At 48.2% G+C, this 11,937-nt stretch overlaps 1 protein-coding gene across 1 annotated transcript; it reads left to right on the top strand.

Moving 5' to 3' along the window:
- Positions 1 to 3,445: 3,445 nt before the first annotated feature.
- Positions 3,446 to 11,645, top strand: LOC102815071 (tigger transposable element-derived protein 1-like). The gene is made up of 4 exons (XM_006877333.1): positions 3,446 to 3,479; positions 3,720 to 3,803; positions 4,000 to 4,003; positions 9,635 to 11,645. Exons 1-4 carry the CDS (start codon positions 3,446 to 3,448, stop codon positions 11,643 to 11,645), a joined length of 2,133 nt encoding a protein of 710 aa, XP_006877395.1.
- The last annotated feature ends 292 nt before the right edge of the window (positions 11,646 to 11,937 follow it).

Genomic DNA, 11,937 nt, shown 5'->3' with positions numbered 1-11,937 from the left:
TTTGACCCTCCACCTTACCAAACGTGACATCCTTCTCCTGCGACTGGACTGCTCCCTCCTGACAATATGTCCAAAGTATGAGAGATGAAGTTTGGCCATCCTGGCCTCCAAGGAGCACTCTGGCTGCACTTCTTCCAACACAGATCTGTTGGTTCTTTTGGCAGCCCATGGCACTTTCAATACTCTCCTCCAACACTGTAACTCAAAAGCATCAATTCTTCTACGGTCTTCCTTATTTGCTGTCCAGCTTTTACATGCATATGAGGTTATTGAAAATACCATGGCTTGGGTCAGGTGCACCTTAGTCCTCAAGCTGACATCTTTGCTCTTCAACACTTTAAAAAGGTTTTGTGCAGCAGATTTGTCTACTGCAATAATACATCATTTGATTTCTTGACTGCTGCTTCCATGAGTGTTGATGGTTGATCCAAGAAGAATAAAGTCTTTGACAACGTCAATATTTTCTCCATTGATAAGAATGTTGTTTATTGGTCCAGTGGTGAGGATTTTTGTTTTCTTTACATTGAGATGCAATCCATACCAAAGGCTGTGTTCTTTGATCTTCATTAATAAGTATTTTAAGTCCTCGCCCACTTTCATTAAGGTGACCCAATGGAGTGTGGAAATCATCAGACAATATCTTTGATATCCCATGTGATTTTTACTAAAGGTAATACAGAAATGGCTGCAAGCATACACTGATAAGAGAACTTTCAGAGGTTCAAGCTGGATTAAGAAGAGGATGTAGAACAAGGGATATCATTTCTGATGTCCGATGGATCTTGACTGAAAGCACATAATACCAGAAAGATGTTTACCTGTGCTTTATTGACTAGGCAAAGGCTTTCGAGTGTGTGGATCATGACAAGCTATGGACAACATTGTGGAGTATGAGTATTCTTAATTGTGCTCATGAAGAAACTGTATATGGACCAAGAGGCAGTTTGAACAGAACATGGGAACACTGAATAGTTTAAAAATAAGAAAGGTGTGCCACTGGGTTCTATTCTTTCACCAAACTTATTCAACCTGTATGCTGAGCAAGTAATCAGAGAAGCTGGGTTCTATGAAGAAAAACATGGCATCAGGATTGGAGGAAGACTCATTAACAACCTGCAATATGCAGATGATATAACCTTGCTTGCTGAAAGTGAAGAGGAAACATAGAGATTGAGAAACAGAATCAGAGACACGTGGGTGTAAGATAAAGTTCTCAGAAAAAGCATGATAAGACACAAGGATCAGTTAGAGATGGGGAGGCAGATAGAACAGTGAGAGTGAAATCAAGATAGATAAATCAGGAAGGGATGAAGAAGGAAGAAAAAGGAGAGGGGTGATGGATTGAGAAAAGAGGTGTATGAGACTCAAGAAACTGTTACAGGAGGACAGAAGCAAGAGAGAAGAAAGGGACAAAAATCGAGGTACAATAAAATTGGTTGAGACATTTCAAAGATCCAGAGATAGATGACAGCAAGAGAGATGGAGAGAGTCAGAGGTAAAAAGTTGCCTAGTGTTGTCCACCAACTCACCTGACTCACTAAGTAAAGAAACTCTTTTGAATGTAATCACTTTGGATCAGAAGGAGCCCCTGGTAGCGTAGTGGGTATGCGTTGGGCTGTTAACCACAAGCAAAGAGATGAGGTTTTCCTTTCAATGGCACACTATCATCACCACTTTTGATCAGAATGCAGATGCTGTGAATTTAAATACTAACTTGTGAAAGGTTGATGTTAGGTGCCATGCAGGTGGTTCCAACTCACAGTGACCCTGTTCACAACAGAATGCCACACTGCCCCGTGCTGGGTCCTACAGCATCCTAGTTACAGTTGAGCCCATTGCTGCTGCCACAGTGTCAATCCATCTCTCCATCTCAGTGGGCTCTTCCTCTTTTTCACTTACCCTCCACTTTACCTAGCATGATGTCCTTCTTTAGCATATGATAATATGTCCGGAGTATGAGAAATGAAGTTTCACCTTTCTGCCTATACTTCTTCCAACACAGATTCATTTATTCTTCTGGCAATCCTGGTACTTTTAATATTCTTCTTCAACATCATAACTCAGATACATCACTTCTTCTAAGGTGCTTTGGGTCTAGTAGACAAGAGAATCCCAAAAGCTATGGTTGTATCACTTGTAGGACATAACCATTTTTTTATTCCAGTTTGCACACTCTGTGGAGTCCAGTTGTGGTCCTGTGGGTTAATGTGCTAGAGTGCAAGGTCGGTTTGGACCTCAAGATTTGGCGGTTCAAGCTCACCAGTTGCTCCTTGGAAACCCTATGCAGGGTGGCTGAATTGGAACCCACTCAATAGCACTTAACAACAATGGCGTCCTGGAGTGGAGCTCTGGGTTAAGGCTCTGGAATGAAGAGTCAGTTTGAACTGCAAGGTTGGTGGTTCAAGTTCACCAGTCACTCCTGGAAACCCTATACAGGATCGCTATGGGTAGGAACTTACTCGAGAGCACTTATAACAATAGTTCTTGCTCATTTCTTCCTGAAACCACCAAAATTATTTTGTTGGTTCCTTTGGTGGTGATTATGTGTGGTGGCCTCGGTTTTGATTCATAGCGACCTTGTCCAGGGTTTCCAAGGCTTTAAATCTTTATGGGGGCAGAAAGCGTCACCTTTCTTCTGTGGAACCACGGGCATTTTAGAACGGCTGACTTTGAAGTTAGCAGCCCAATCCGTAACCACTACGCTACCAGAGCTCCTTTGTTGGTCCCTTTAGTGAGGTAAATATGACGTGTGTACTGCTGATTTTCATATTTTGGTAGAAATCAGGTTTTGATGTTCTGAAGAGAATTAGTTCTATGGGATGGGAGAGTTGTTTGCTGTGGAGTCGGTTCCGACTCATAGCGACCCTGTACAGGGTTTCCGAGGCTGTAAATCTTTAGGGGAGCAGAAAGCCTTGTCTTTCTCCCGTGGAACAGCTTGTAATTTTGTACTGCTGACCTTGAGGTTCGCAGCCCAATTCGTAACAACTATGCTAGGCACATAACCACCACCACCACGCTACCAGAGATCGGGAGAGTAGATGGAGAAAAAAACCTTTCCCTGGCAGAAGCAGCCTCGAGCGCCCCCTCAAGGATGTAGTGCGCCCCGGAAACGCCCCCAAACTACATTTCCCGGAAGCCCTTGAGGCGCCGTCTGGGACGGGTTTGTCGCGGCCTCCAGCGAGTCCGGCCGTTGCCAGGCAACCGTGTCCCGCCTCCCTTCGGCCCCCCAGCGGACAAGATGGAAGCTGGGCTCCGCCGCCTCCAGGAAGCGGTGCTGTGAGGTGGGAGAGGGATAGAGGACGCTACTCCAGTGGCTCACATGAAGTAGGCGGCCCATGTTACAGCCCGGAGGTGAGGGCCGGCGGCCGCGCGGGAGCCCGAGATTAGAAGGCACGAGCTATTGCACCACCTCGTTCAACTTCGGTCTGGGGAGGGAAACGGAGTGATGGCGCAGCGCGCGCAACCCGTGACGCGCTCAGGTGGGCCAATCGGAACCTTTGGTGGCCCCACAGTCGTCTGGGAAAGACAGGCCCGCCGTGCGGGATGTGATGACTCAGTTCCAGTTCTTTTCCTATAACGTGCAGGGATGTCCTGCGTCTTTCAGGCCCTACTGTCCACTCGCGGGGCTTTTCCATCTTTAAGCGCGTGCTCGCTTTCCGTTTGTCCTCCCGGCGTCTGGGAAATGTAGTTCAGAGGGGCGATCTCCGTTTCCTATTCAGTCCTTGGGCGGCGAGCCTTCCCCGGTGGTGGCGGGCTTGAGGGCTACTTCCCGAGAGGGGGAGCGCGCGAGCGCATGGAGATGGGTGAGAGAGGGAATGAATGAATGAGTGAATTAGCTGAATTAGTGGGTGAACTTGGGAAGCATGGGTGGGTGGGTGCTGTGAACACGAATGGATCAGCTTCCTGGCAGGAATCTTGCCCATGACCACCTGCTTTTCCCTGCCTCCTCGGGGGATTGAGCTCTGGACTGCGTGCTGTGTTTGGTGGTCTTGTCTCAAGCTAGGTGAGTCCTGAGTTCCTGAAGGATCTAGTCCTAGATGTTGTAACTACCCAACAAATACAGATCCCAGATCCGCTGTGTGTGTGTCTGCTTTACAAAGGCACTCCTTTTTTTTTTTTTTTAAGGTTTTTATTGTGGATTGAATGAAAGTTTACAGGGCAGATCATCAATTTTATATTCAACAAATCATACACTTTGTTTCATTACATTGATTATAATCCCCTCCATGTACCATCAGTTAACAGTATTTCTTTATATTCATTTTAGCTCTTTTTTTCTTAAACACTCAGGCATATATAATAATTTACACCACCAAAAGGCAAATTCTGCAAGTCTGCCTCCTGGCCACCAGCTTTTAGTCCCGCTCTTCCCATGAATCTAGAGTCCTCAGCTGCTCCTGCTCTCCACGGCCCCATCTTTGCTTCCATCTCTGGTGTCGCTGCTTCTCTGGAAAAGGTCCCGCATTCTGCTTGTACTCTTCTCTCCTGATGGTCCTAGGGGCCTCTGTTTCTGGACTGTAAGATTAACTACTCGCCTGTTTTTGTTATAAAACTTCTACCTTTACAATTGTGACAGTAGCAATTAGTCATGATAACAATTACTATTGAATTATAAGAATCTTATCCCCATCTCTTTTCACCAGACCCATCCAGACAAGATGAAAATTATTCAGTGGTTTCTCCCCTCCCCAACATTATTAAACTAAACTCCCCCTTGAAACCTTGTAAGCCAGCACTTCGAGCCTTTATGACCCCCTCATTTTAGGTAACCAATATCTAAGTTGCCCATCCCTATCTGTCCTGTGTACAGAGGGGTTAGCATTGATACTTCATGTGAAGACTCCTTCCCTCTCTGTTGGTATTTAGAGTTACTACTTCTGTGAGTATAGGTCAAATACTCATAATTTCTTGCATTTGCTTTAGCTACATTTTAGAGCAAATTTCAGAATCTGATTTGACATTTTGGTCTTTTCTTTCTTTCTTGTCTTTTTAGTGACTTTTTACTTTCCTCAGGTATGATGCCCTTGATCTCATCCAGTAACCGATCTTGACTGTGGTCATTAGTGTTCACAGTGTGTCTAACTTATTTTCGACACGGTTTCTAAATTCAGATGGGGTGTATTCAAGGTTTAGGAGCATGCTGGCTCCATAGGACAAGTACTGACTGCGAACCTCAGCCTGCAGTTGCAGCCCAGCAGCTTCTCCATGCGAGAGAGATAGGCTTCCTGTTCCCACAAAGACTCACAATCTCGGAAACCCTCGATGGGATCCAGAGGAGCGTTTTGTTTCTCCAGTATTTTTATGTTTTGACGATTTCTCATGTTTCTTTAAAGGCTATAGTGGCACAGGTTGTTTCAGGGAGAGACCAGTCCACCGACTGAATTTCTCTTTGGAGTAGCTTATGTGTATCTGGACAGTCTGCACACACTTTCTGGATGGTGTTGGTTCACTAAAGCAGAAGGCCTTTGACAGGGTCCTTTCCGTCTCACTCACCAGCTGCCTGGAAAATTCAAACTTACTTACAGAAGGAAGATTGAATAACTTTGTTAGGGGTGGTGATGTGAATTGCCCACTCAGTAAGTACATGTTTGTTTTTGCACACGGTTTGTTTTTAAAAATAATATTTAAAAAAATGTTTTATTGTGAATTATGTCATAGTTTACATGGAAGAACATTAGCTTTACATTCATCCTATCGTATATTGTTACATTGTCATGGTTACAATCCCCTGTATGCATCATCAACCAACCAAAGGGCACACCCTACAAGCCTGCCTCCCAGGTTGTCAGCACACAGCCCCTCTCCCTCTCTGGGTCTAGAGGCCCTAGCTGCTCCATCTCTCCACGTCATCATCTCTGCCTCCATCTCTGGTGTCACTTCTTCTCTGGGTAGGGTCCCGCTCTCCGCTCTTCTCCCGTGATGGTCCCAGGGACCTCCGCTCCTAGACTGCAAAATTAATCACTCCCCTCCTTGCTACAAAAAGTCTTAACCTTTACATTTCCAACCCTCACAGTCAGTCCTGATAACAATTATTCACTGTTGTATCACAAGAGACCTATCTGCATCTCCTTTCATCAACCCCCGCCCAGACAGATTGGATACTACTCAGTGGATATTCTACCTTCCTCCATGCCATCTGGATCTAGGCTCCCTCTTGAAAGCTTGTAAGCCAGTCACTTCTTGCTTTTGTAGCCCCCCACTCTGGTAGCCAGTGTCCAAGTTGCCTATCCCTGTCTACCCTGTGTATGGAGGGGGTGGGAGTGATCCTTGCTGTAAAGATTTGTTCCCTCTTTTAAGCAACTGCATCTATAGGTGTAGGTCAGGTTCATCAAATGGTATCCAATTACTCTTTTTTTCTTCTTCTTCTAGTTGAGCTCTGATCATCCAGTCATTGAAGCCAGGTCAAGTGGGTATTACCTGCAAGTGTGGGTGTTCTTGTGCATGTTCCCTCTCTTCTTATCAGCTGGACGCTTCACTCGCCACTCTAGTTCTCTATGGCTATGTCACTGACCCTGGGCCCAAGAGTCCCCCGGTCTTGCCACACTGCTGGCCAACCAGGTCTCCACCCGGGTTCACAGGAGTCTGTTGAAAGTGGTAGGACTTAGCTCGCAGCTTCATTGCTGTATTTCCCTCACTTCCCCTTGTCGGTGACCAGCATCACCAGTCAGAGCACGTGTCTGCTCGTATATTCCCCTTGAGTCTCTGTTTTGGAAGGAGGTTTGCCCTGAGGGGACCTGACCTCTTGCCTTGTTGTCTCTTGGGGGAGCATCTTGCTTGTTCTTGTAGCAATCAGTTGGTCTGCCTAAATTGTTTTGTATTTTTTCTGTTGGTCTTTCTTTCAAGAAGTATCTTCTGTTCTTCTAGCCCCTCCAGGCTGGTCTGCTTGTCCTTTGAAGTGGAAATTTCCCACCTCAGAAGATTCTGGATGGGGTTCAGGATTCCACCTTTAGTCTTATGTAATGCAGAGGCTTCACAAGAAGCCTCCTTCACTGGGCACATTGTATCCCCATTTTAAGTATTCCAATCAGTTATAGGCAGAGGATGGACTTACAAGCTTTCTATGGTGATATTTCTGGCTATCACTTTCTCTCCCCATCAAGTGTCTATTTTATAATGGTATACAAGGGAAACCAAGAAGGAGCTATGGTAGCATAGTTGTTATGAATTGGGCTGCGGACCGTTCTTAAGGTTAGCAGTTCGAAACTACCAGCTGTTCCGCGGGAGAAAATGAAGCTTTCTGCTCCCGTACAGATTTACAGCCTCGGAAACCCTGTATAGGGTCACTAGGACTCAGAACCGACTCGACAGCACATAACCACCACCACCACTAAGGGAAACCAAGATTCAAAAGAAAGCCAAGCATCTTAATATTATTTCCCCCATTTTGCCCATTCCAAGCATGCAAAGGCAATCGTTTTTAAAGTTTTATTTTTGATCTGGTGCTACATTCACATGGTTCAAAGTGCAAAACTGACAAAGTGAGAAGGCTGCCTCCCAGTGCTGTGTTTCATTTGAGAAATACTCAGAAAGTGCCTCTGGATGTGTGTTATCAGTAGAATTATCTCCTGCTCTCAGGCAGCTTCTTATAGAACAGAAAAAAATTAGTGCGGTGGAGGAGCCGAGATTTGCAGGAGGTGGAGAAGAGTGCTGGTCTGGTCCAAAGGTCTAGCAAAGGCTGAGTTGGTGGAGAATTGGAGAGAAATGGAAGTCATGGGAGGGTTCCATGCAGGAGGTGGAACAAGAACTGAGTTTGGTTTTAATGATCTATTTAAAAACTTTTATATATATATATACATACGTATATAGTGAATTGAGTGAAGGTTCTTGGAGCAGATCATCAGTTTTACATCCAACAAATCATAGACTTGGTTGTATTTCAATGATTGCAATCCTCTCCATGTAACATCAAGGATTGCTCTGTGATTTTTTTGTTTTCATTCCACTTTCTTTTCCAACTCTTCTGAATTTTGTCAATTTAGGAAAATGGCGCCCTTTGATCTCCAATGGTTGGCCATTCCATGGTGTACATACCTCGTTAGTATTGCCCCCCTCTCTCGCTCTATATTGCTTGTCTGAAAATGGAACCATGAGGGTGATGAAGGGCTGTATAGTCTCAGAGTCCTCTAGTCTCTTTCTGACCAGTAAACCTGTTCTTTTTATAAAAGTAATTTTGAACGTTGTTCAACATCTTCTCCCACTGTATCTAGGACCTTCTAATTTGATTCCTTTCAGAACAGTTCACAGTGGGAGCAGGACATCATCTAGTTCTGGTCTCAGGTTTAGGGAGAGTGACGAGATCATGTGTCCCATTGTTCTCTCGGACTAATTAATTCCTGACTTGGGTCTTATTGAATCACCTCTATCATGGGATGCTTCTTAACAAATTACCACTGAGTTAGTGGTTTAAAACCCTATACTACTCATGTTATAATTCAGGTGATCAGAAATCCAAAATGGATTTTATGGGGCTGAAATCCAAGGGTTAGCAGGGTTGGTTTCTACTGGAGGCTTTAGAGGAGAGACCCTTTCCTCCCCTTTCACAGTTTCTGCAGGCTACCTGCATTCCTTGGCTCCTGGCCCCCTTTCTCCATCTTCAAACCCAGCAGTGGCTGGCTGAGTTTTCCTTGTGATATCATCTTTCTCAGACTAACTTTTCCACTTCCCTCTTTTACTTTTGAAGACCTTTTGTGATTATGTTGGGACCCCATTAAAAAATGTCTGATTAGCAACCTTAATTCCATCTCCTACCTTAACTTTTGGAGTCCTGGTGTGGCACTGTGGGCTAACGCGTCAGACTGAAAAGTTGTTTGAACTACAAGGTTGATGGTTCAAGTTCACCAGCTGCTCCTTGAAAATCTGATATAGGGTCACTATGGGTCAGAATCGACTTGACGGCACTTCACAACAACAACCGTAACTTCCCTTATAAAGTGACATAGTCATAGGTTCCTGGCATTAGGGTGTAGACATCTTTATCTACCACAGAAATTTTTCACTGATCACATTATTCTGCTGAGCACACCTTCCTACTGATCCTTCAGTAGACATATCACTCAGGATTAGCGGGCACGCGCTCTAAAGTGGAATGGCAGACAAAGGGGCTGCTGAATTTATAGTAAATTATCTCTTTGTTGTGGCAGAGCATAAGGTTTGGGGTACCAAGGTCTACAAGTTAATCTCTCCATCCTAAGAACCGTAACCACATCTGCAAGTCCCTTCTGTTGTGTGAGACAATACCTTCACAGGCTCAGCCCATGGGCATCTTTTGTAGCCACTGTTAAGTCTATTTTCCTGACGGACGTCCCCAAGTAAGGTCATGGAGATGGGCAACTCACCTGCTCATCAGTGTCTGGGAGGTGGATTAGGGTCGCCCCGCTCTCTTGACTTTGGTGTGTGGTTGGGAGATGGTCAGGTAGACTTGCAGCTGGGGGAAGAGAGTAAAGTCCCTCAGTAGACCTTTATCTTGGTCTCATTAGCTAGAACAAAGTGACGAGTTTTTCTGCTCTAAGGGAAGTTAGGAAGTGAGTGCCTACTGGCTGCATTGGCAGAGAGTGAGAAGCAGCTGGTGAAGACCAGCAGTGGTCAGGACTCCTCTGTGCCCACACGTTTATGCTAATGTGTTTCCCCCTTACAGGCAGAGGCAGATGTGGCCGGAGACAGCAAGCAGCTGCCATTGTGGGGATGGCAGTAGCTGTGTGGACGGGCAGGTGGTAGGGAACTCACTGAGGTGCGTGGCTCCGGGAAGTGGAATGAAGACAGCCACCCCACCAGTAGTCCCCCGCCTGCAGGTGTCGGGGAAGGCCCCTCTCGGCAGGCTTGGCATCCGCCGCAGCACGAAAAGGGACCGGAAGTCTATTACTCTGCATGTGAAACTGGAGGTGCTGCGGAGGTTTGAGGAAGGCGAGAAACTGACGCATATCGCCAGGGCGCTGGGGCTGGCCACTTCCACTGTGGCCTCGATCCGCGTCAACAAGGACAAGATCCGGGCCAACTCACAGGCAGCCACTCCGGTCAGTGCCACTCAGCTGACCCGTTGCCGGAGCGTGCTGATGGGCCACATGGAGCGTCTGCTGAGCCTGTGGATCGAGGAGCAGAAGCGACAGAACCTACCCGTCAGCACACTGCTCATTCAAGACAAGGCTCGCCGGCTGTTTGTGGAGCTACAGCGAGAGCAGGGTGAGGGTGCCCAAGCTGAGACCTTTGGGGCCAGCAATGGCTGGTTCGCCCGCTTCAAGGCGCGCCACAACGTGCTGCTGACAGATGAGCCCGCTGTGGCTGATGCCCAGGCTGCTGCCCGCTATCCCGAGGTGCTACGCCGCATCCTGGAGGAAGGCCGTTACACGCCACAGCAGGTCTTCAATGTAGACGAGACAGGCCTGTTCTGGAAACGGCTGCCGGAGCGCACACTTCTGGCGCTGGAGGAGGCTGTTGGGCCAGGACCCAAGGCGTCCAAGGACCACCTGACCCTGCTTCTAGGTGGCAATGCGGCTGGTGACTTCAAGCTGAAGCCCCTGTTGGTGTACCCTTCAGAGAACCCACGGGCCCTTAAGGGTTGCTCCAAGGCCAGCCTGCCGGTTGTCTGGCGCTCCAACCGCAATGACTGGTTGACGCCCAGCATTTTCCAGGAGTGGTTTACCGACTGCTTCTGCCCGGCTGTTGAAAGCTACTGTGCCCGGCATGGTCTGCCGCATCACGCCCTGCTGCTCCTGGACAGCGCGCCTTGTCACCCCTCCCACCTGGACGGCCTTTCAGCCCATGTGCGTGTTGAGTTCCTGCCCAAAAACACCTCGGCTCTGATTCAGCCCATGAACCAGGGGGTCATCGCTGCCTTCAAGGCCCATTACCTGCGCCGCACACTCAGCCAGCTGGTGCAGGAGACAGCTGGTGAGGACCGGCCTTCTGTGTGGGAGTTCTGGCGCAGCTATACCGTCATGACTGCTGTGGACAACATCGCTGAGGCCTGGGCAGAGCTGCGGCCTGCCACCATGAACAGCGCCTGGAGGAAGCTGTGGCCTGAATGTGTACCTGTTGGTGCCCCCGAACCTGACACCTTGCCCCAGCTCCGCCGCAGCATCATGGCTCTGGCCAGCCACGTGGGTCTTGGTGACTTGGCTGAGGCTGATGTGGCTTGCCTGTTGCAGGCTCACGGGGAGCCCCCGCCCCACAGCGGTCCCCAGGATGCCGAGGATGGGGATGCTGCCTGCTCTGGGCTACCTTGGGAGGAAGGGAAAGGCCTGTCCTCCAAGAGACCAGGGCAGGAGCTCACAGAGGCCAGGGAAAGTGTGGGGACTGAGGAGACTGGCATGGGCGCAGTAAGCCACGAGCACCTGGTCAAGGCCCTATCCCACTTCGCCACTGGTCTGCGGATCCTTGTAGACAATGACCCCAACCGAGAGCGCAGTCTGCGGGTATCTCGGGGTGTCCACAGTGCCCTTGCCCGTCTCCGGGAGCTGCATCGAGACAAAAGGCGGCAGGCTCAGGTGTCTTCGGCAGCAAGGGAGTTGCCGGGATGTCTGCCCCCTGCCCCTCAGGAAGAGCCCACAGTGGACACGCTGGTAGCTGAGGCCTCAGGCCCAGGAGCCCACGCTGTGGCTACCCTGCCAGTTGTCTCTGTGGATTCTGGGTTTGGGGCTGACCTCAGATGAGCTCTGTCCAACGATGTTCTGTTTTGGGAGGACAGACATTGCTCTTTGCCATCTACAGTTTCCATAGATCATGCCTTGTAGCCTTCCAGCAGCAATTCTCACCAAGTGCCGATGGCTTTGTGGAACAGAAGAATGGTTCTCCCTGTTTGGTGAGTGAGCTGTGAAGCCCAGGGATGTGCACTCTGACAGACACACACACCTACACATAGATGACAGTGCTCAGTGTAGCCCCCCAGGGCAGCCGACTAGGGTCCAAGGCTGAGAAACTAGCCTCTCCCCTTTCCCCAGTAGC

The sequence above is a fragment of the Chrysochloris asiatica genome, unplaced genomic scaffold, assembly GCF_000296735.1.
Source record: "Chrysochloris asiatica unplaced genomic scaffold, ChrAsi1.0 scaffold00485, whole genome shotgun sequence".
NCBI classification, from domain to species: domain Eukaryota; kingdom Metazoa; phylum Chordata; class Mammalia; order Afrosoricida; family Chrysochloridae; genus Chrysochloris; species Chrysochloris asiatica.
Note: the sequence above shows the minus strand (reverse complement) of the source record. Positions and strands in the feature narration are given on the sequence as shown.